Raw genomic sequence first — 12,897 nt, forward strand, 5'->3', positions numbered from 1 at the left:
CTACAAATTTCCAGCCAGTATCTTTTGAATGATTCCATCTGAGTGAGAGTCATCTCCCTCCCTTCTAGCCACAGAAGCTGAAACCACGGCTCAAGGGACCTGTGTGGAAAGGCCAGGGTACAGCCTCCAATCCTAGTCACTCCCTACATTCTTGAATCCTCTCTGTTGCACAGTGAACCCTCCATGTAAGAATGCTGATGAGTTCAGCACTCTTATGCATTCTCCCAGGACTGAGGATGAAGTTATGCTGGAGAACATCTGAGCTTCCAACACTAGTTCTGCCTCTCCTCATCTGCAGAGGCTAATCTCCATAGAGGTTGCATGGGGAATCAGGAAGACAAATCTGCCCTTTGTACATTGCAGGCAACATTTGCTACATCTGGATCATCTGTGTTTGTGGAAAAATAGGAGACAGCCTAGATTTTTCTAATAATGGCCATCATGGTGTTACAGCTACTAAGAGTGAGAACTGAAAGACTACATTTGCTTAAGATTTATGAAGAAATTCCATTGTTAGTGATAGTTATGTATCTGGGATTTTTGTACAGCCCCATGTAGCTGTCTACCACCTGCCCTCTTCTAGTAACTTTGTCTAAGTTTGAATTTGGGTTCAAACTTCATAAGAAGCCCATATCTCTATCAAAAGCAGAATCAGAGAGTAGGTTTGAATACCCTAGAACAGCAAGTTAGTTAAACTGGGAGGCTTGGGTCAGATTTCTAATTATTACCAATTTTTATTTTACCCTCCTTTTCCTGTTCTAGTTTATACATGAGCTGTATTTTACTGTATTCTTTTCTATTTTCAGATTGTGCAAAATGCCGTTTCCCCTTCAAGCAGTTTTACATAAGTGTAAATGTTGTTTCTTCATTTAAAGTATTGGCACTAGACTAGAGGAGTACATTAAGATTTATCTTAGATTCCATCAGTTGGCATATAGGTATGCATCGTATAAAAAGTTAATTATTTTTAAAGAAGAGCAACAAAATCCTTGATCCCAAAGGGATTGCTTAGAGAGAACCCTGTAACAAGGTGCTTACAAAAGACACCTCGAATTGGAAGCATCACTGTCTTTTAGTTATCCAGGAGACCAGTTGATCCTTTTCACTAACACCCAGATATTCTAGCCTTAAAAACGGACATTTCAAATGGCTCCATTCAATCAAGAGTTTGGTTTTAAAATGACAGTTTCCTATAACTATACAAGAAGGTGTGTGTTTTAAAAAGAGAGTCTGCTCTGTCCATGGGATCCATGTTTTTAAGGCCAGCTTGGAGGACTACAGGAAAATCCATGGATGTAGACTCCAAACAACATCATAATGTTTTTCTAATGTTTGCCATAACACTACATCAGCATACACCCCATACCATCTTACCATCTGAGTAAGGTATAGACAGTTCAAGAAATCATCACATGGCAACACATCGTAACATTCGCTGAAAAATACAGGGGGCCACCAGTCTCAAGAGGTTCTTTAGCGTTTCGGCCCCATTTTTTATTCTGGACATCATATGACCAAAGTTAATATTGCTGATTGGATTTACTCATCTATTGTAGAACATAAGACATTTCAACTGTTTTCTGCTATAGCATCATTAGTACCTTAGACAGAAGAGCCTTTACAATAATCCTATTGTTTGAACAAAGTTCGGATAGAAACAAAACAAAAATATATAATTACATTTAAGTTTAGATGGTGAATAGATAGCAGTTTTAAATTTTTGCTTTCAGGTTCTGCTTTTATTCCTCCTGCCATTTACTACAGAAGAAAAACTGGTCAGAAATATGATCAATTAAATTTTTGTACTTTTTAAAAGTACCTGGAAAGTATTTATTATGTGTGTAAATGATAACACACAACAGTCTGGTTAAGTGTATTCACAGCCTAAATGTTAGCATCTGTTCAGGAAGAACAACAAAACTACAAGCAATATTTTTTACCTGTGATTTCTTTTGCTGCTCAATTGGGGGAAATAGTTCCATCCAGAGACTGAACAAAGTAAAAAGGTTGACTTTGGAAAGCCTTGGTGTTTGACCTGTCATCAGAAAAAAGATGAAAGATAAATATTAACGGATAAAAATCTTTTATTGTTTTAATGACTAAGACTCATAACTGGTGTTCTATAGCGTAGGTAGAAAAGTTGGAATACTTTGCTTAATACACACAGGAGGGTAGTTTAGCTTGAATGTCATCTTCAACTTAAATTTGGCCCCCAAATTAAATTTTGTAAAAACAAGCATTTATAAAGCCAATGACTAATATTGATGTTTCCTCTATAGAAAATGTAGTAAGCTGTTTTACACTGGCATGTACTTAATATATGTTTCTAAATTTACACACATGTAAATTGAAATACCATAGTGAGTATTTCTATAAAGTGTAATAAATACTAAGAAATGGTTCCATTAATATACAAGCAAAAACAGTAAAATATGCAGAATTTAAAATTCAAAACATTGCAACAGTATGATCTTGAAAGTGAAAAACAACAAAGTGAGCAATTTCACCTAATATTAAAAACTGAAAAGCAAAAAACAAGCAAAAACTGACTTAAAAAAAAAAAAAAGAATTCCTTCAGACTTTTAATGACCTAAACATTACCATAAAAACTTTCCCTAGTCCTATAGGCCAAGCAATGGAAGAGCTGGTGAGGCATTATAACCACACGGTGGCCACTAGCAATACTAGTGCCTAAATTCACCTCTCCCCAACACCAGCCCCACAGACCACTATACTTTTCTGATATTTCCATCAAATGAAGCAAAAAGGAAATTAAACAAATTTTGGCAGAAAAGACGATTAGATGCAAATAAACTAAAAAGATTTCCTAGAAATTCTACACCAGCCAGTGTAGAGCCTAGTGGATCTTTTCCTTCTACTATTGCTGTGGCTAAATTCCACTACACAGAACTTTTCTGGAACATAAATTGCTTTGTCTACCCAGCTCTGTATAACGTGAGGAACTGGTAACATACTTTTCACAGAAGTCATCCCACTTGTGGGTGGAGAGCAGCAACCATACACTGAGTCCCACTGAATTCGGCACATTCATGGAGAAAGGCACATTAAACACGCTGAAAGAAATAACTTCCTGAGAGTCAGACACATGCCTTTAACAAGTGGTGAAAGATTGCAGAGTTGCTAGGTGCTCCTGGGTAACAGACCGTTACCACCACTGAAACTAGTCAAATGTACCGGGCAGTTTGGTCAATTCTCAAGAAACCATTTTTGGATCCAGCAGATCTTACAAACTATAGCCTGGTGTGAAATATTCAATTTCTGATCAAGATAACCATGAAATTAGGAAAGAGCCACCTCCAAACACACCTATCCACCACCAATACCTGGGACTCCTTCTATTCAATATCCAGGCCTGGTCTTGGAACATACAGTATTGGTAGTGCTGATGGATGACCTCCCCCTATACGTAGATAGGAGGATGTCTTGGGACTGTCTGTAGCATTTACACAGTTGGCACAGCACACTACTATTTTGCCTCAGACAACAGCTCTGATATGCCTCCATTCCCGCCTTTAGGGATGCTTGGAGAGCTGTGATGAGTAAATGCTCATCTACACTTCAGAGCAGTCACCTGTGACGTCCCACAAGGCTCAATCCTTTCCCCCATCGTTTTTAACACCTACAGCAAGGAAGGTGAAAAAAGTGAAAGCAAGAAGGGACAGAAGAGAGAATTTTTATTTATTTATTTTTAAAACAGCCCTAACTATCTCAGGGAAAGTAGGAAGAACAATTAGACCAGTGGCCTATTTTCATGTTGATTATCTCCGGGGGGGGAGGGGGGAAGGAGGAGTTATTTGCATACTGTAGCAATAGGTGCTGTTATGTGAACCAAGATAGAGAGACAATTAGTAAATTAGGTAAAGAAATGCATTTGCATACAACACAATAAAATGACCTTTTAAAGCAACAGTTTGTTTTTAGAGTTCTCTCCACAGAAGAATCATAAATAGCATCAGAGCTAATTAGAGTCAATGCAAATACAAGTAATATGTGCACATTACAGCAACAATCATAGACTCATAGGACTAGAAGGGATCTCGAGAGGTCATCTAATCCAGTCCCCTGCACTCATGGCAGGACTAAGTATTATCTAGACCATCCCTGACAGGTGTTTGTCTAACAGCATCTTAAAAATCTCCTAATGATCGAGATTCCACAACCTCCCTAGGCAATTTATTCCAGTGCTTAACCACCCTGACAGTTAGGAAGTTTTTCCTAATGTCCAACCTAAACCTCCTGTGCTGCAATTTAAGCCCATTGCTTCTTGTTCTATCCTCAGAGGTTAAGAAGAACAATTTTTCCTCCTCCTTGTAATAACCTTTTATGTACTTGTTATGTCCCCTCTCAGTCTTCTCTTTTCCAGACTAAACAAACCCCATTTTTTCAATCTCATAAGTCATGTTTTGTAGACCTTTAACCATTTTTGTTGCTCTTCTCTGGACTCTCTCCAATTTGTCCACATCTTTCCTGAAATGTGGCACCCAGAGCTGGACACAATACTTCAGTTGAGGCCTAATCAGCACAGAGTAGAGCGGAAGAATTACTTCTCGCGTCTTGCTTACGACACTCCTGCTACTACATCCCAGAATGATGTTTGCTTTTTTTGCAACAGCGTTACACTATTGACTCATATTTAGCCTGTGCTCCACTATAAACCCCCGATCCCTTTCCACAGTACTCCATCCTAGGTAGTCATTTCCCATTTTGTATGTGTGCAACTGATTGTTCCTTCCTAAGTGGAGTACTTTGCATTTGTCCTTATTGAATTTTATCCTATGTACTTCAGACCATTTCTGCAGATCATTTTGAATTTTAATCCTATCCTCCAAAGTACTTGCAACCCCTCACAGCTTGGTATCGTCCGCAAACTTTATAAGTGTACTCTCTATACCATTATCTAAATCATGGATGAAGATACTGAACAGAATCCGACCTAGAACTGATCCCTGCGGGCCCCCACTAGTTATGCAATATATAACAAGTGTGAGGAAATTCCTGTTCTCACATTCTCTAAAGAAAAACAGTAAAATAGGTCTACTCTTCATGTAATTTTGGCTTGTACAGTTTATCCCATTAATCTATATTTCTATTGCATTTATGAATTTCAGAGCCCTCCTGTAGCCAGTACATATTCCTTATAGATGGTAAACAAAAACATGTATCACAATGGATAGCTTGTATTATATGTTTGAAAGGCAACCCCAAATATCTGTTAAGGTGGACCTTAAACAAACATATTGTGACCTGATTTTCAGAGGTGCTGAACACGTGCAACCCACTGAAGTTAATGTCAGTTGCAAGAGTTCAGAACCTTTGAAAAATCAAGCCACTTTTCTTTTTTAACTGCTGCCAATGTATATTTATTAAAAGAGAACTTTGCAGGTGTATCAAAGCACCATCGTCCTCCCAAATAATCCTGGGGATGTTGATCTCATCCCCACTACAAGACTCGGCAAAAGCAGTGTCAAAGGGCAGTTCTTGGCTAGAGTATTAGTCTCGGGAATGGATAGGAGCCAAGCTTTGAGTCATCATAAAATGTCATCCAGGAAGTAACACTATCCTCCATTTCAGTATTACTCAACAGCAAGGAAAACAGAAGCTTGTTATTAAACTCCCAGAGTTTACACCAGCAGAAAGAACCAAGGCTGGATAGAGGGTTTTCTTCCCATCTGTACCCACCATAAGGACTGGGTTTCTGGGAGGAATTCAAGCAGAAGGGAGAATGGTTCTCTTCTCAAGCAGAGCTTTAGCAGCACCATCTTTATTTCCCATGGTGCTCAGGCAACATAAGTGTGGTATTCATGGGCAGTCTGCACATATACCTTATTCCCCCTGCTACATTTGGGTCACAAACACTGTGAGGGAAAATTTGAAGCTAATCAAAGTTAGTTTCAGTTAGAATTTCATACCACTCTTGCAAGATTATTTTGCAAAACCTCTATTTGGGCCCTGAGACAGTCGGTCTGGGTGCCGGGGGGAGACAGAGAAGGGGCCCCCACCTGAGACGCTGTCGGTCTGGGTGCCGGAGGGGGGGGGAAAAGGGACGCCCACCTGAGACGCTGTCGGTCTGGGTGCAGTTGGGGGGGGAAGGGGAGAAGGGGCGCCCACCTGAGACGCTGTCGGTCTGGGTGCCGGGGAGGGGGGGGAGAAGGGGCGCCCACCAGAGACGCTGTCGGTCTGGGTGCCGGGGAGGGGGGGGAGAAGGGGCGCCCACCAGAGACGCTGTCGGTCTGGGTGCCGGGGGGGGGGGGAGGAGGAGAAGGGGCGCCCACCAGAGACGCTGTCGGTCTGGGTGCCGGGGGGGGGGGGGGAGGAGGAGAAGGGGCGCCCACCAGAGACGCTGTCGGTCTGGGAGCCAGGGGGGGGGGGGGGGGAGGAGGAGAAGGGACCTCCACCTGAGACGCTGTCGGTCTGGGTGCCGGGGAGGGGGGGGGGAAGAAGGGGCGCCCACCTCAGTCGCTGTCGGTCTGGGTGCCGGGGAGGGGGGGGGAAGAAGGGGCGCCCACCTGAGTCGCTGTCGGTCTGGGTGCCGGGGGGGGGAGGGGGGAGAAGGGGCCCCCACCTGAGACGCTGTCGGTCTGGGTGCCGGGGGGGAAGGAGGGGCGCCCACCTGAGACGCTGTCGGTCTGGGTGCCGGGGGGGGGGGAAGGGGCGCCCACCAGAGACGCTGTCGGTCTGGGTGCCGGGGGGGGGGGGGAAGGAGCGCCCACCAGAGACGCTGTCGGTCTGGGTGCCGGGGGGGGGGGGGAAGGAGCGCCCACCAGAGACGCTGTCGGTCTGGGTGCCGGGGGAAAAGAAGGGGCGCCCACCAGAGACGCTGTCGGTCTGGGTGCCGGGGGAGAAGAAGGGGCGCCCACCTGAGACGCTGTCGGTCTGGGTGCCGGGGGAGAAGAAGGGGCGCCCACCTGAGACGCTGTCGGTCTGGGTGCCGGGGGAGAAGAAGGGGCGCCCACCAGAGACGCTGTCGGTCTGGGTGCCGGGGAGGGGGGGGGAAGAAGGGGCGCCCACCTGAGTCGCTGTCGGTCTGGGTGCCGGGGGGGGGGAGGGGGGAGAAGGGGCCCCCACCTGAGACGCTGTCGGTCTGGGTGCCGGGGGGGAAGGAGGGGCGCCCACCTGAGACGCTGTCGGTCTGGGTGCCGGGGGGGGGGGAAGGGGCGCCCACCAGAGACGCTGTCGGTCTGGGTGCCGGGGGGGGGGGGGAAGGGGCGCCCACCAGAGACGCTGTCGGTCTGGGTGCCGGGGGGGGGGGGGAAGGGGCGCCCACCAGAGACGCTGTCGGTCTGGGTGCCGGGGGAAAAGAAGGGGCGCCCACCAGAGACGCTGTCGGTCTGGGTGCCGGGGGAGAAGAAGGGGCGCCCACCAGAGACGCTGTCGGTCTGGGTGCCGGGGGAGAAGAAGGGGCCCCCACCAGAGACGCTGTCGGTCTGGGTGCCGGGGGAGAAGAAGGGGCCCCCACCAGAGACGCTGTCGGTCTGGGTGCCGGGGGAGAAGAAGGGGCCCCCACCAGAGACGCTGTCGGTCTGGGTGCCGGGGGAGAAGAAGGGGCGCCCACCTGAGACGCTGTCGGTCTGGGTGCCGGGGGAGAAGAAGGGGCGCCCACCTGAGACGCTGTCGGTCTGGGTGCCGGGGGAGAAGAAGGGGCGCCCACCTGAGACGCTGTCGGTCTGGGTGCCGGGGGAGAAGAAGGGGCCCCGACCTGAGACGCTGTCGGTCTGGGTGCCGGGGGAGAAGAAGGGGCCCCGACCTGAGACGCTGTCGGTCTGGGTGCCGGGGGAGAAGAAGGGGCCCCGACCTGAGACGCTGTCGGTCTGGGTGCCGGGGGAGAAGAAGGGGCCCCGACCTGAGACGCTGTCGGTCTGGGTGCCGGGGGAGAAGAAGGGGCCCCGACCTGAGACGCTGTCGGTCTGGGTGCCGGGGGAGAAGAAGGGGCCCCGACCTGAGACGCTGTCGGTCTGGGTGCCGGGGGAGAAGAAGGGGCCCCGACCTGAGACGCTGTCGGTCTGGGTGCCGGGAGAGAAGAAGGGGCCCCGACCTGAGACGCTGTCGGTCTGGGTGCCGGGGGAGAAGAAGGGGCCCCGACCTGAGACGCTGTCGGTCTGGGTGCCGGGGGAGAAGAAGGGGCGCCCACCTGAGACGCTGTCGGTCTGGGTGCCGGGGGAGAAGAAGGGGCGCCCACCTGAGACGCTGTCGGTCTGGGTGCCGGGGGAGAAGAAGGGGCGCCCACCTGAGACGCTGTCGGTCTGGGTGCCGGGGGAGAAGAAGGGGCGCCCACCTGAGACGCTGTCGGTCTGGGTGCCGGGGGAGAAGAAGGGGCGCCCACCTGAGACGCTGTCGGTCTGGGTGCCGGGGGAGAAGAAGGGGCGCCCACCTGAGACGCTGTCGGTCTGGGTGCCGGGGGAGAAGAAGGGGCGCCCACCTGAGACGCTGTCGGTCTGGGTGCCGGGGGAGAAGAAGGGGCCCCGACCTGAGACGCTGTCGGTCTGGGTGCCGGGGGAGAAGAAGGGGCCCCGACCTGAGACGCTGTCGGTCTGGGTGCCGGGGGAGAAGAAGGGGCCCCGACCTGAGACGCTGTCGGTCTGGGTGCCGGGGGAGAAGAAGGGGCCCCGACCTGAGACGCTGTCGGTCTGGGTGCCGGGGGGGGGGGGGGGGGAAGGGGCCCCGACCTGAGACGCTGTCGGTCTGGGTCCCGGGGGGGGGGGGGGAAGGGGCCCCGACCTGAGACGCTGTCGGTCTGGGTGCCGGGGGGGGGGGGGGGGGAAGGGGCCCCGACCTGAGACGCTGTCGGTCTGGGTGCCGGGGGGGGGGGGAAGGGGCGCCCACCAGAGACGCTGTCGGTCTGGGTGCCGGGGGGGGGGGGGGAAGGGGCGCCCACCAGAGACGCTGTCGGTCTGGGTGCCGGGGGGGGGAAGGGGCGCCCACCAGAGACGCTGTCGGTCTGGGTGCCGGGGGGGGGGGGGGGAAGGGGCGCCCACCACAGACGCTGTCGGTCTGGGTGCCGGGGGGGGGGGGGAAGCGGCGCCCACCAGAGACGCTGTCGGTCTGGGTGCCGGGGGGGGGGGGGGGAAGCGGCGCCCACCAGAGACGCTGTCGGTCTGGGTGCCGGGGGGGGGGGGGGGGGAAGCGGCGCCCACCAGAGACGCTGTCGGTCTGGGTGCCGGGGGGGGGGGGGGGGGAAGGGGCGCCCACCAGAGACGCTGTCGGTCTGGGTGCCGGGGGAGAAGAAGGGGCCCCGACCTGAGACGCTGTCGGTCTGGGTGCCGGGGGAGAAGAAGGGGCCCCGACCTGAGACGCTGTCGGTCTGGGTGCCGGGGGGGGGGGGAAGGGGCCCCGACCTGAGACGCTGTCGGTCTGGGTGCCGGGGGAGAAGAAGGGGCCCCGACCTGAGACGCTGTCGGTCTGGGTGCCGGGGGGGGGGGGAAGGGGCGCCCACCAGAGACGCTGTCGGTCTGGGTGCCGGGGGGGGGGGGGGAAGGGGCGCCCACCAGAGACGCTGTCGGTCTGGGTGCCGGGGGGGGGAAGGGGCGCCCACCAGAGACGCTGTCGGTCTGGGTGCCGGGGGGGGGGGGGGGGGGAAGGGGCGCCCACCACAGACGCTGTCGGTCTGGGTGCCGGGGGGGGGGGGGGGGGAAGCGGCGCCCACCAGAGACGCTGTCGGTCTGGGTGCCGGGGGAGAAGAAGGGGCCCCCACCTGAGACGCTGTCGGTCTGGGTGCCGGGGGAGAAGAAGGGGCGCCCACCAGAGACGCTGTCGGTCTGGGTGCCGGGGGGGGGGGGAAGGAGCGCCCACCAGAGACGCTGTCGGTCTGGGTGCCGGGGGGGGGGGGGGGAAGGGGCCCCCACCAGAGACGCTGTCGGTCTGGGTGCCGGGGGGGGGGGGGGGAAGGGGCCCCCACCAGAGACGCTGTCGGTCTGGGTGCCGGGGGGGGGGGGGGAAGGGGCCCCCACCAGAGACGCTGTCGGTCTGGGTGCCGGGGGGGGGGGGGGGGAAGGGGCCCCCACCTGAGACGCTGTCGGTCTGGGTGCCGGGGGAGAAGAAGGGGCCCCCACCTGAGACGCTGTCGGTCTGGGTGCCGGGGGAGAAGAAGGGGCCCCCACCTGAGACGCTGTCGGTCTGGGTGCCGGGGGAGAAGAAGGGGCCCCCACCTGAGACGCTGTCGGTCTGGGTGCCGGGGGAGAAGAAGGGGCCCCCACCTGAGACGCTGTCGGTCTGGGTGCCGGGGGAGAAGAAGGGGCCCCCACCTGAGACGCTGTCGGTCTGGGTGCCGGGGGAGAAGAAGGGGCCCCCACCTGAGACGCTGTCGGTCTGGGTGCCGGGGGAGAAGAAGGGGCCCCCACCTGAGACGCTGTCGGTCTGGGTGCCGGGGGAGAAGAAGGGGCCCCCACCTGAGACGCTGTCGGTCTGGGTGCCGGGGGAGAAGAAGGGGCCCCCACCTGAGACGCTGTCGGTCTGGGTGCCGGGGGAGAAGAAGGGGCCCCCACCTGAGACGCTGTCGGTCTGGGTGCCGGGGGAGAAGAAGGGGCCCCCACCTGAGACGCTGTCGGTCTGGGTGCCGGGGGAGAAGAAGGGGCCCCCACCTGAGACGCTGTCGGTCTGGGTGCCGGGGGGGGGAGGGGGGAGAAGGGGCGCCCACCTGAGACGCTGTCGGTCTGGGTGCCGGATGGGGGGGGAGGGGGGAGAAGGGGCGCCCACCTGAGACGCTGTCGGTCTGGGTGCTGGATGGGGGGGGAGAAGGGGCGCCCACCTGAGACGCTGTCGGTCTGGGTGCCGGGAGAGGGGGGCGAGGGGGAGAAGAAGGGGCGCCCACCTGAGACGCTGTCGGTCTGGGTGCCGGGGGGGGGGTAGGGGGGAGAAGGGGCCCCCACCTGAGACGCTGTCGGTCTGGGTGCCGGGAGAGGGGGGCGAGGGGGAGAATAAGGGGCGCCCACCTGAGACGCTGTCGGTCTGGGTGCCGGGGGGGGGAGGGGGGAGAAGGGGCGCCCACCTGAGACGCTGTCGGTCTGGGTGCCGGATGGGGGGGGAGGGGGGAGAAGGGGCGCCCACCTGAGACGCTGTCGGTCTGGGTGCCGGATGGGGGGGGAGGGGGGAGAAGGGGCGCCCACCTGAGACGCTGTCCGTCTGGGTGCCGGGGGGGGGGAGGGGGGAGAAGGGGCCCCCACCTGAGACGCTGTCGGTCTGGGTGCCGGGAGAGGGGGGCGAGGGGGAGAAGAAGGGGCGCCCACCTGAGACGCTGTCGGTCTGGGTGCCGGGGGGGGGGTAGGGGGGAGAAGGGGCCCCCACCTGAGACGCTGTCGGTCTGGGTGCCGGGGGGGGGAGGGGGGAGAAGGGGCGCCCACCTGAGACGCTGTCGGTCTGGGTGCCGGGGGGGGAGGGGGGAGAAGGGGCGCCCACCTGAGACGCTGTCAGTCTGGGTGCCGGGGGGGGGGGGGAAGGGGCGCCCACCTGAGACGCTGTCGGTCTGGGTGCCGGGGGGGGGGGGGAGGGGGGAGAAGGGGCCCCCACCTGAGACGCTGTCAGTCTGGGTGCCGGGGGGGGGGGGAAGGGGCGCCCACCTGAGACGCTGTCGGTCTGGGTGCCGGGGGGGGGAGGGGGGAGAAGGGGCGCCCACCTGAGACGCTGTCGGTCTGGGTGCCGGGGGGGGGGGGAGGGGGGAGAAGGGGCCCCCACCTGAGACGCTGTCGGTCTGGGTGCCGGGGGGGGAGGAGGGGGGAGGAGGGGCCCCCACCTGAGACGCTGTCGGTCTGGGTGCCGGGGGGGGGGGGGGGAAGGGGCCCCCACCTGAGACGCTGTCGGTCTGGGTGCCGGGGGGGGGGGGGGGGGGAAGGGGCCCCCACCTGAGACGCTGTCGGTCTGGGTGCCGGGGGGGGGGGGGAGGGGGGAGAAGGGGCCCCCACCTGAGACGCTGTCAGTCTGGGTGCCGGGGGGGGGGGGGGGGAGAAGGGGCCCCCACCTGAGACGCTGTCGGTCTGGGTGCCGGGGGAGAAGAAGGGGCCCCCACCTGAGACGCTGTCGGTCTGGGTGCCGGGGGGGAGGAGGGGGGAGAAGGGGCGCCCACCTGAGACGCTGTCGGTCTGGGTGCCGGGGGGGGAGGAGGGGGGAAGGGGCCCCCACCAGAGACGCTGTCGGTCTGGGTGCCGGGGGGGGAGGAGGGGGGAGAAGGGGCCCCCACCTGAGACGCTGTCGGTCTGGGTGCCCGCGGTGCGCGATCTCCGCCCGGCCGCCACTTGTCCATCGCCGGGACCCCCCGCACTTTGCATCGGTCCCGCTGGCGTCACCCACCCACTAGCGGCTCGCCGGGCTCCGGCGACTCGGCTCCGCCCCACATCGCTGCTGTGGCCGCAAACCCCCGCCAACGAGCTAGCGCGGCGCGAGCTCTTGCGTCAGCAGCTCCAGCGGGCGCCCCGCGTGACGCCATGACGCAGCCAGGGCCTTCTCCGCGAAGGGGCGGGGCCGGCTGGGTCGCGGGGGCGGGGGGGTGATGTCACTCCACTGAGCCTCCTTTGCTGGGCTTGGCTGGGCGGGGGCGGGGCCTGGCGGAGCAGGGCGGGCTGGGGGCGCTGTGGGAATCGGGTGGTTGATGGTTTCTGGCGGCTCCCCTCAGCCGCGCGTGGCCCCAGGCTGGCGAGCTGCGGGCAATACTAGCCCTGCAAACGGCGCAGCTCTGTGCCCGCCCTTCCGTGCAGCCGCTGTCACCAAACTCTCCCCTGTGCTGCCCCCCGACACCGCCCACAGGCTCTTCCCCACCGCCTGGCTCTCGGCTGTACCCCGGGCACTCCAGTGCTGCCCTGTCACAGTTCAGCCATTGCACACAACACCCACCCTTCTGGGGTATGGCACGGCTTCCGCATGAGGAGAGATTAATAAGACTGGACCTTTTCA

General features: G+C 57.6%; 1 protein-coding gene across 3 annotated transcripts in view; it reads right to left on the reverse strand.

Annotated features, from left to right (window-relative positions):
* CDADC1 (cytidine and dCMP deaminase domain containing 1) overlaps positions 1-12,417 on the reverse strand; it is a 30,062-nt gene extending 17,645 nt beyond the window's left edge. The window contains exons 1-3 of one of the 3 annotated variants that reach the window (XM_073343595.1): positions 12,188-12,417; positions 2,976-3,033; positions 1,941-2,035 (exon numbers count right to left, since the gene is read on the reverse strand). In XM_073343595.1, the coding sequence (XP_073199696.1) occupies positions 1,941-2,035; positions 2,976-3,033; positions 12,188-12,250 (216 nt within the window). In that variant the 5' untranslated portion in view covers positions 12,251-12,417. Of the gene's footprint in view, positions 1-1,940; positions 2,036-2,975; positions 3,075-12,187 lie in introns of all 3 variants that reach the window. The other 2 variants (XM_073343615.1, XM_073343605.1) reach the window with 2 other exon arrangements.
* Positions 12,418-12,897: the final 480 nt, after the last annotated feature.

The sequence above is a fragment of the Lepidochelys kempii genome, chromosome 1 (assembly GCF_965140265.1).
Source record: "Lepidochelys kempii isolate rLepKem1 chromosome 1, rLepKem1.hap2, whole genome shotgun sequence".
Classification (NCBI taxonomy): Eukaryota; Metazoa; Chordata; order Testudines; family Cheloniidae; genus Lepidochelys; species Lepidochelys kempii.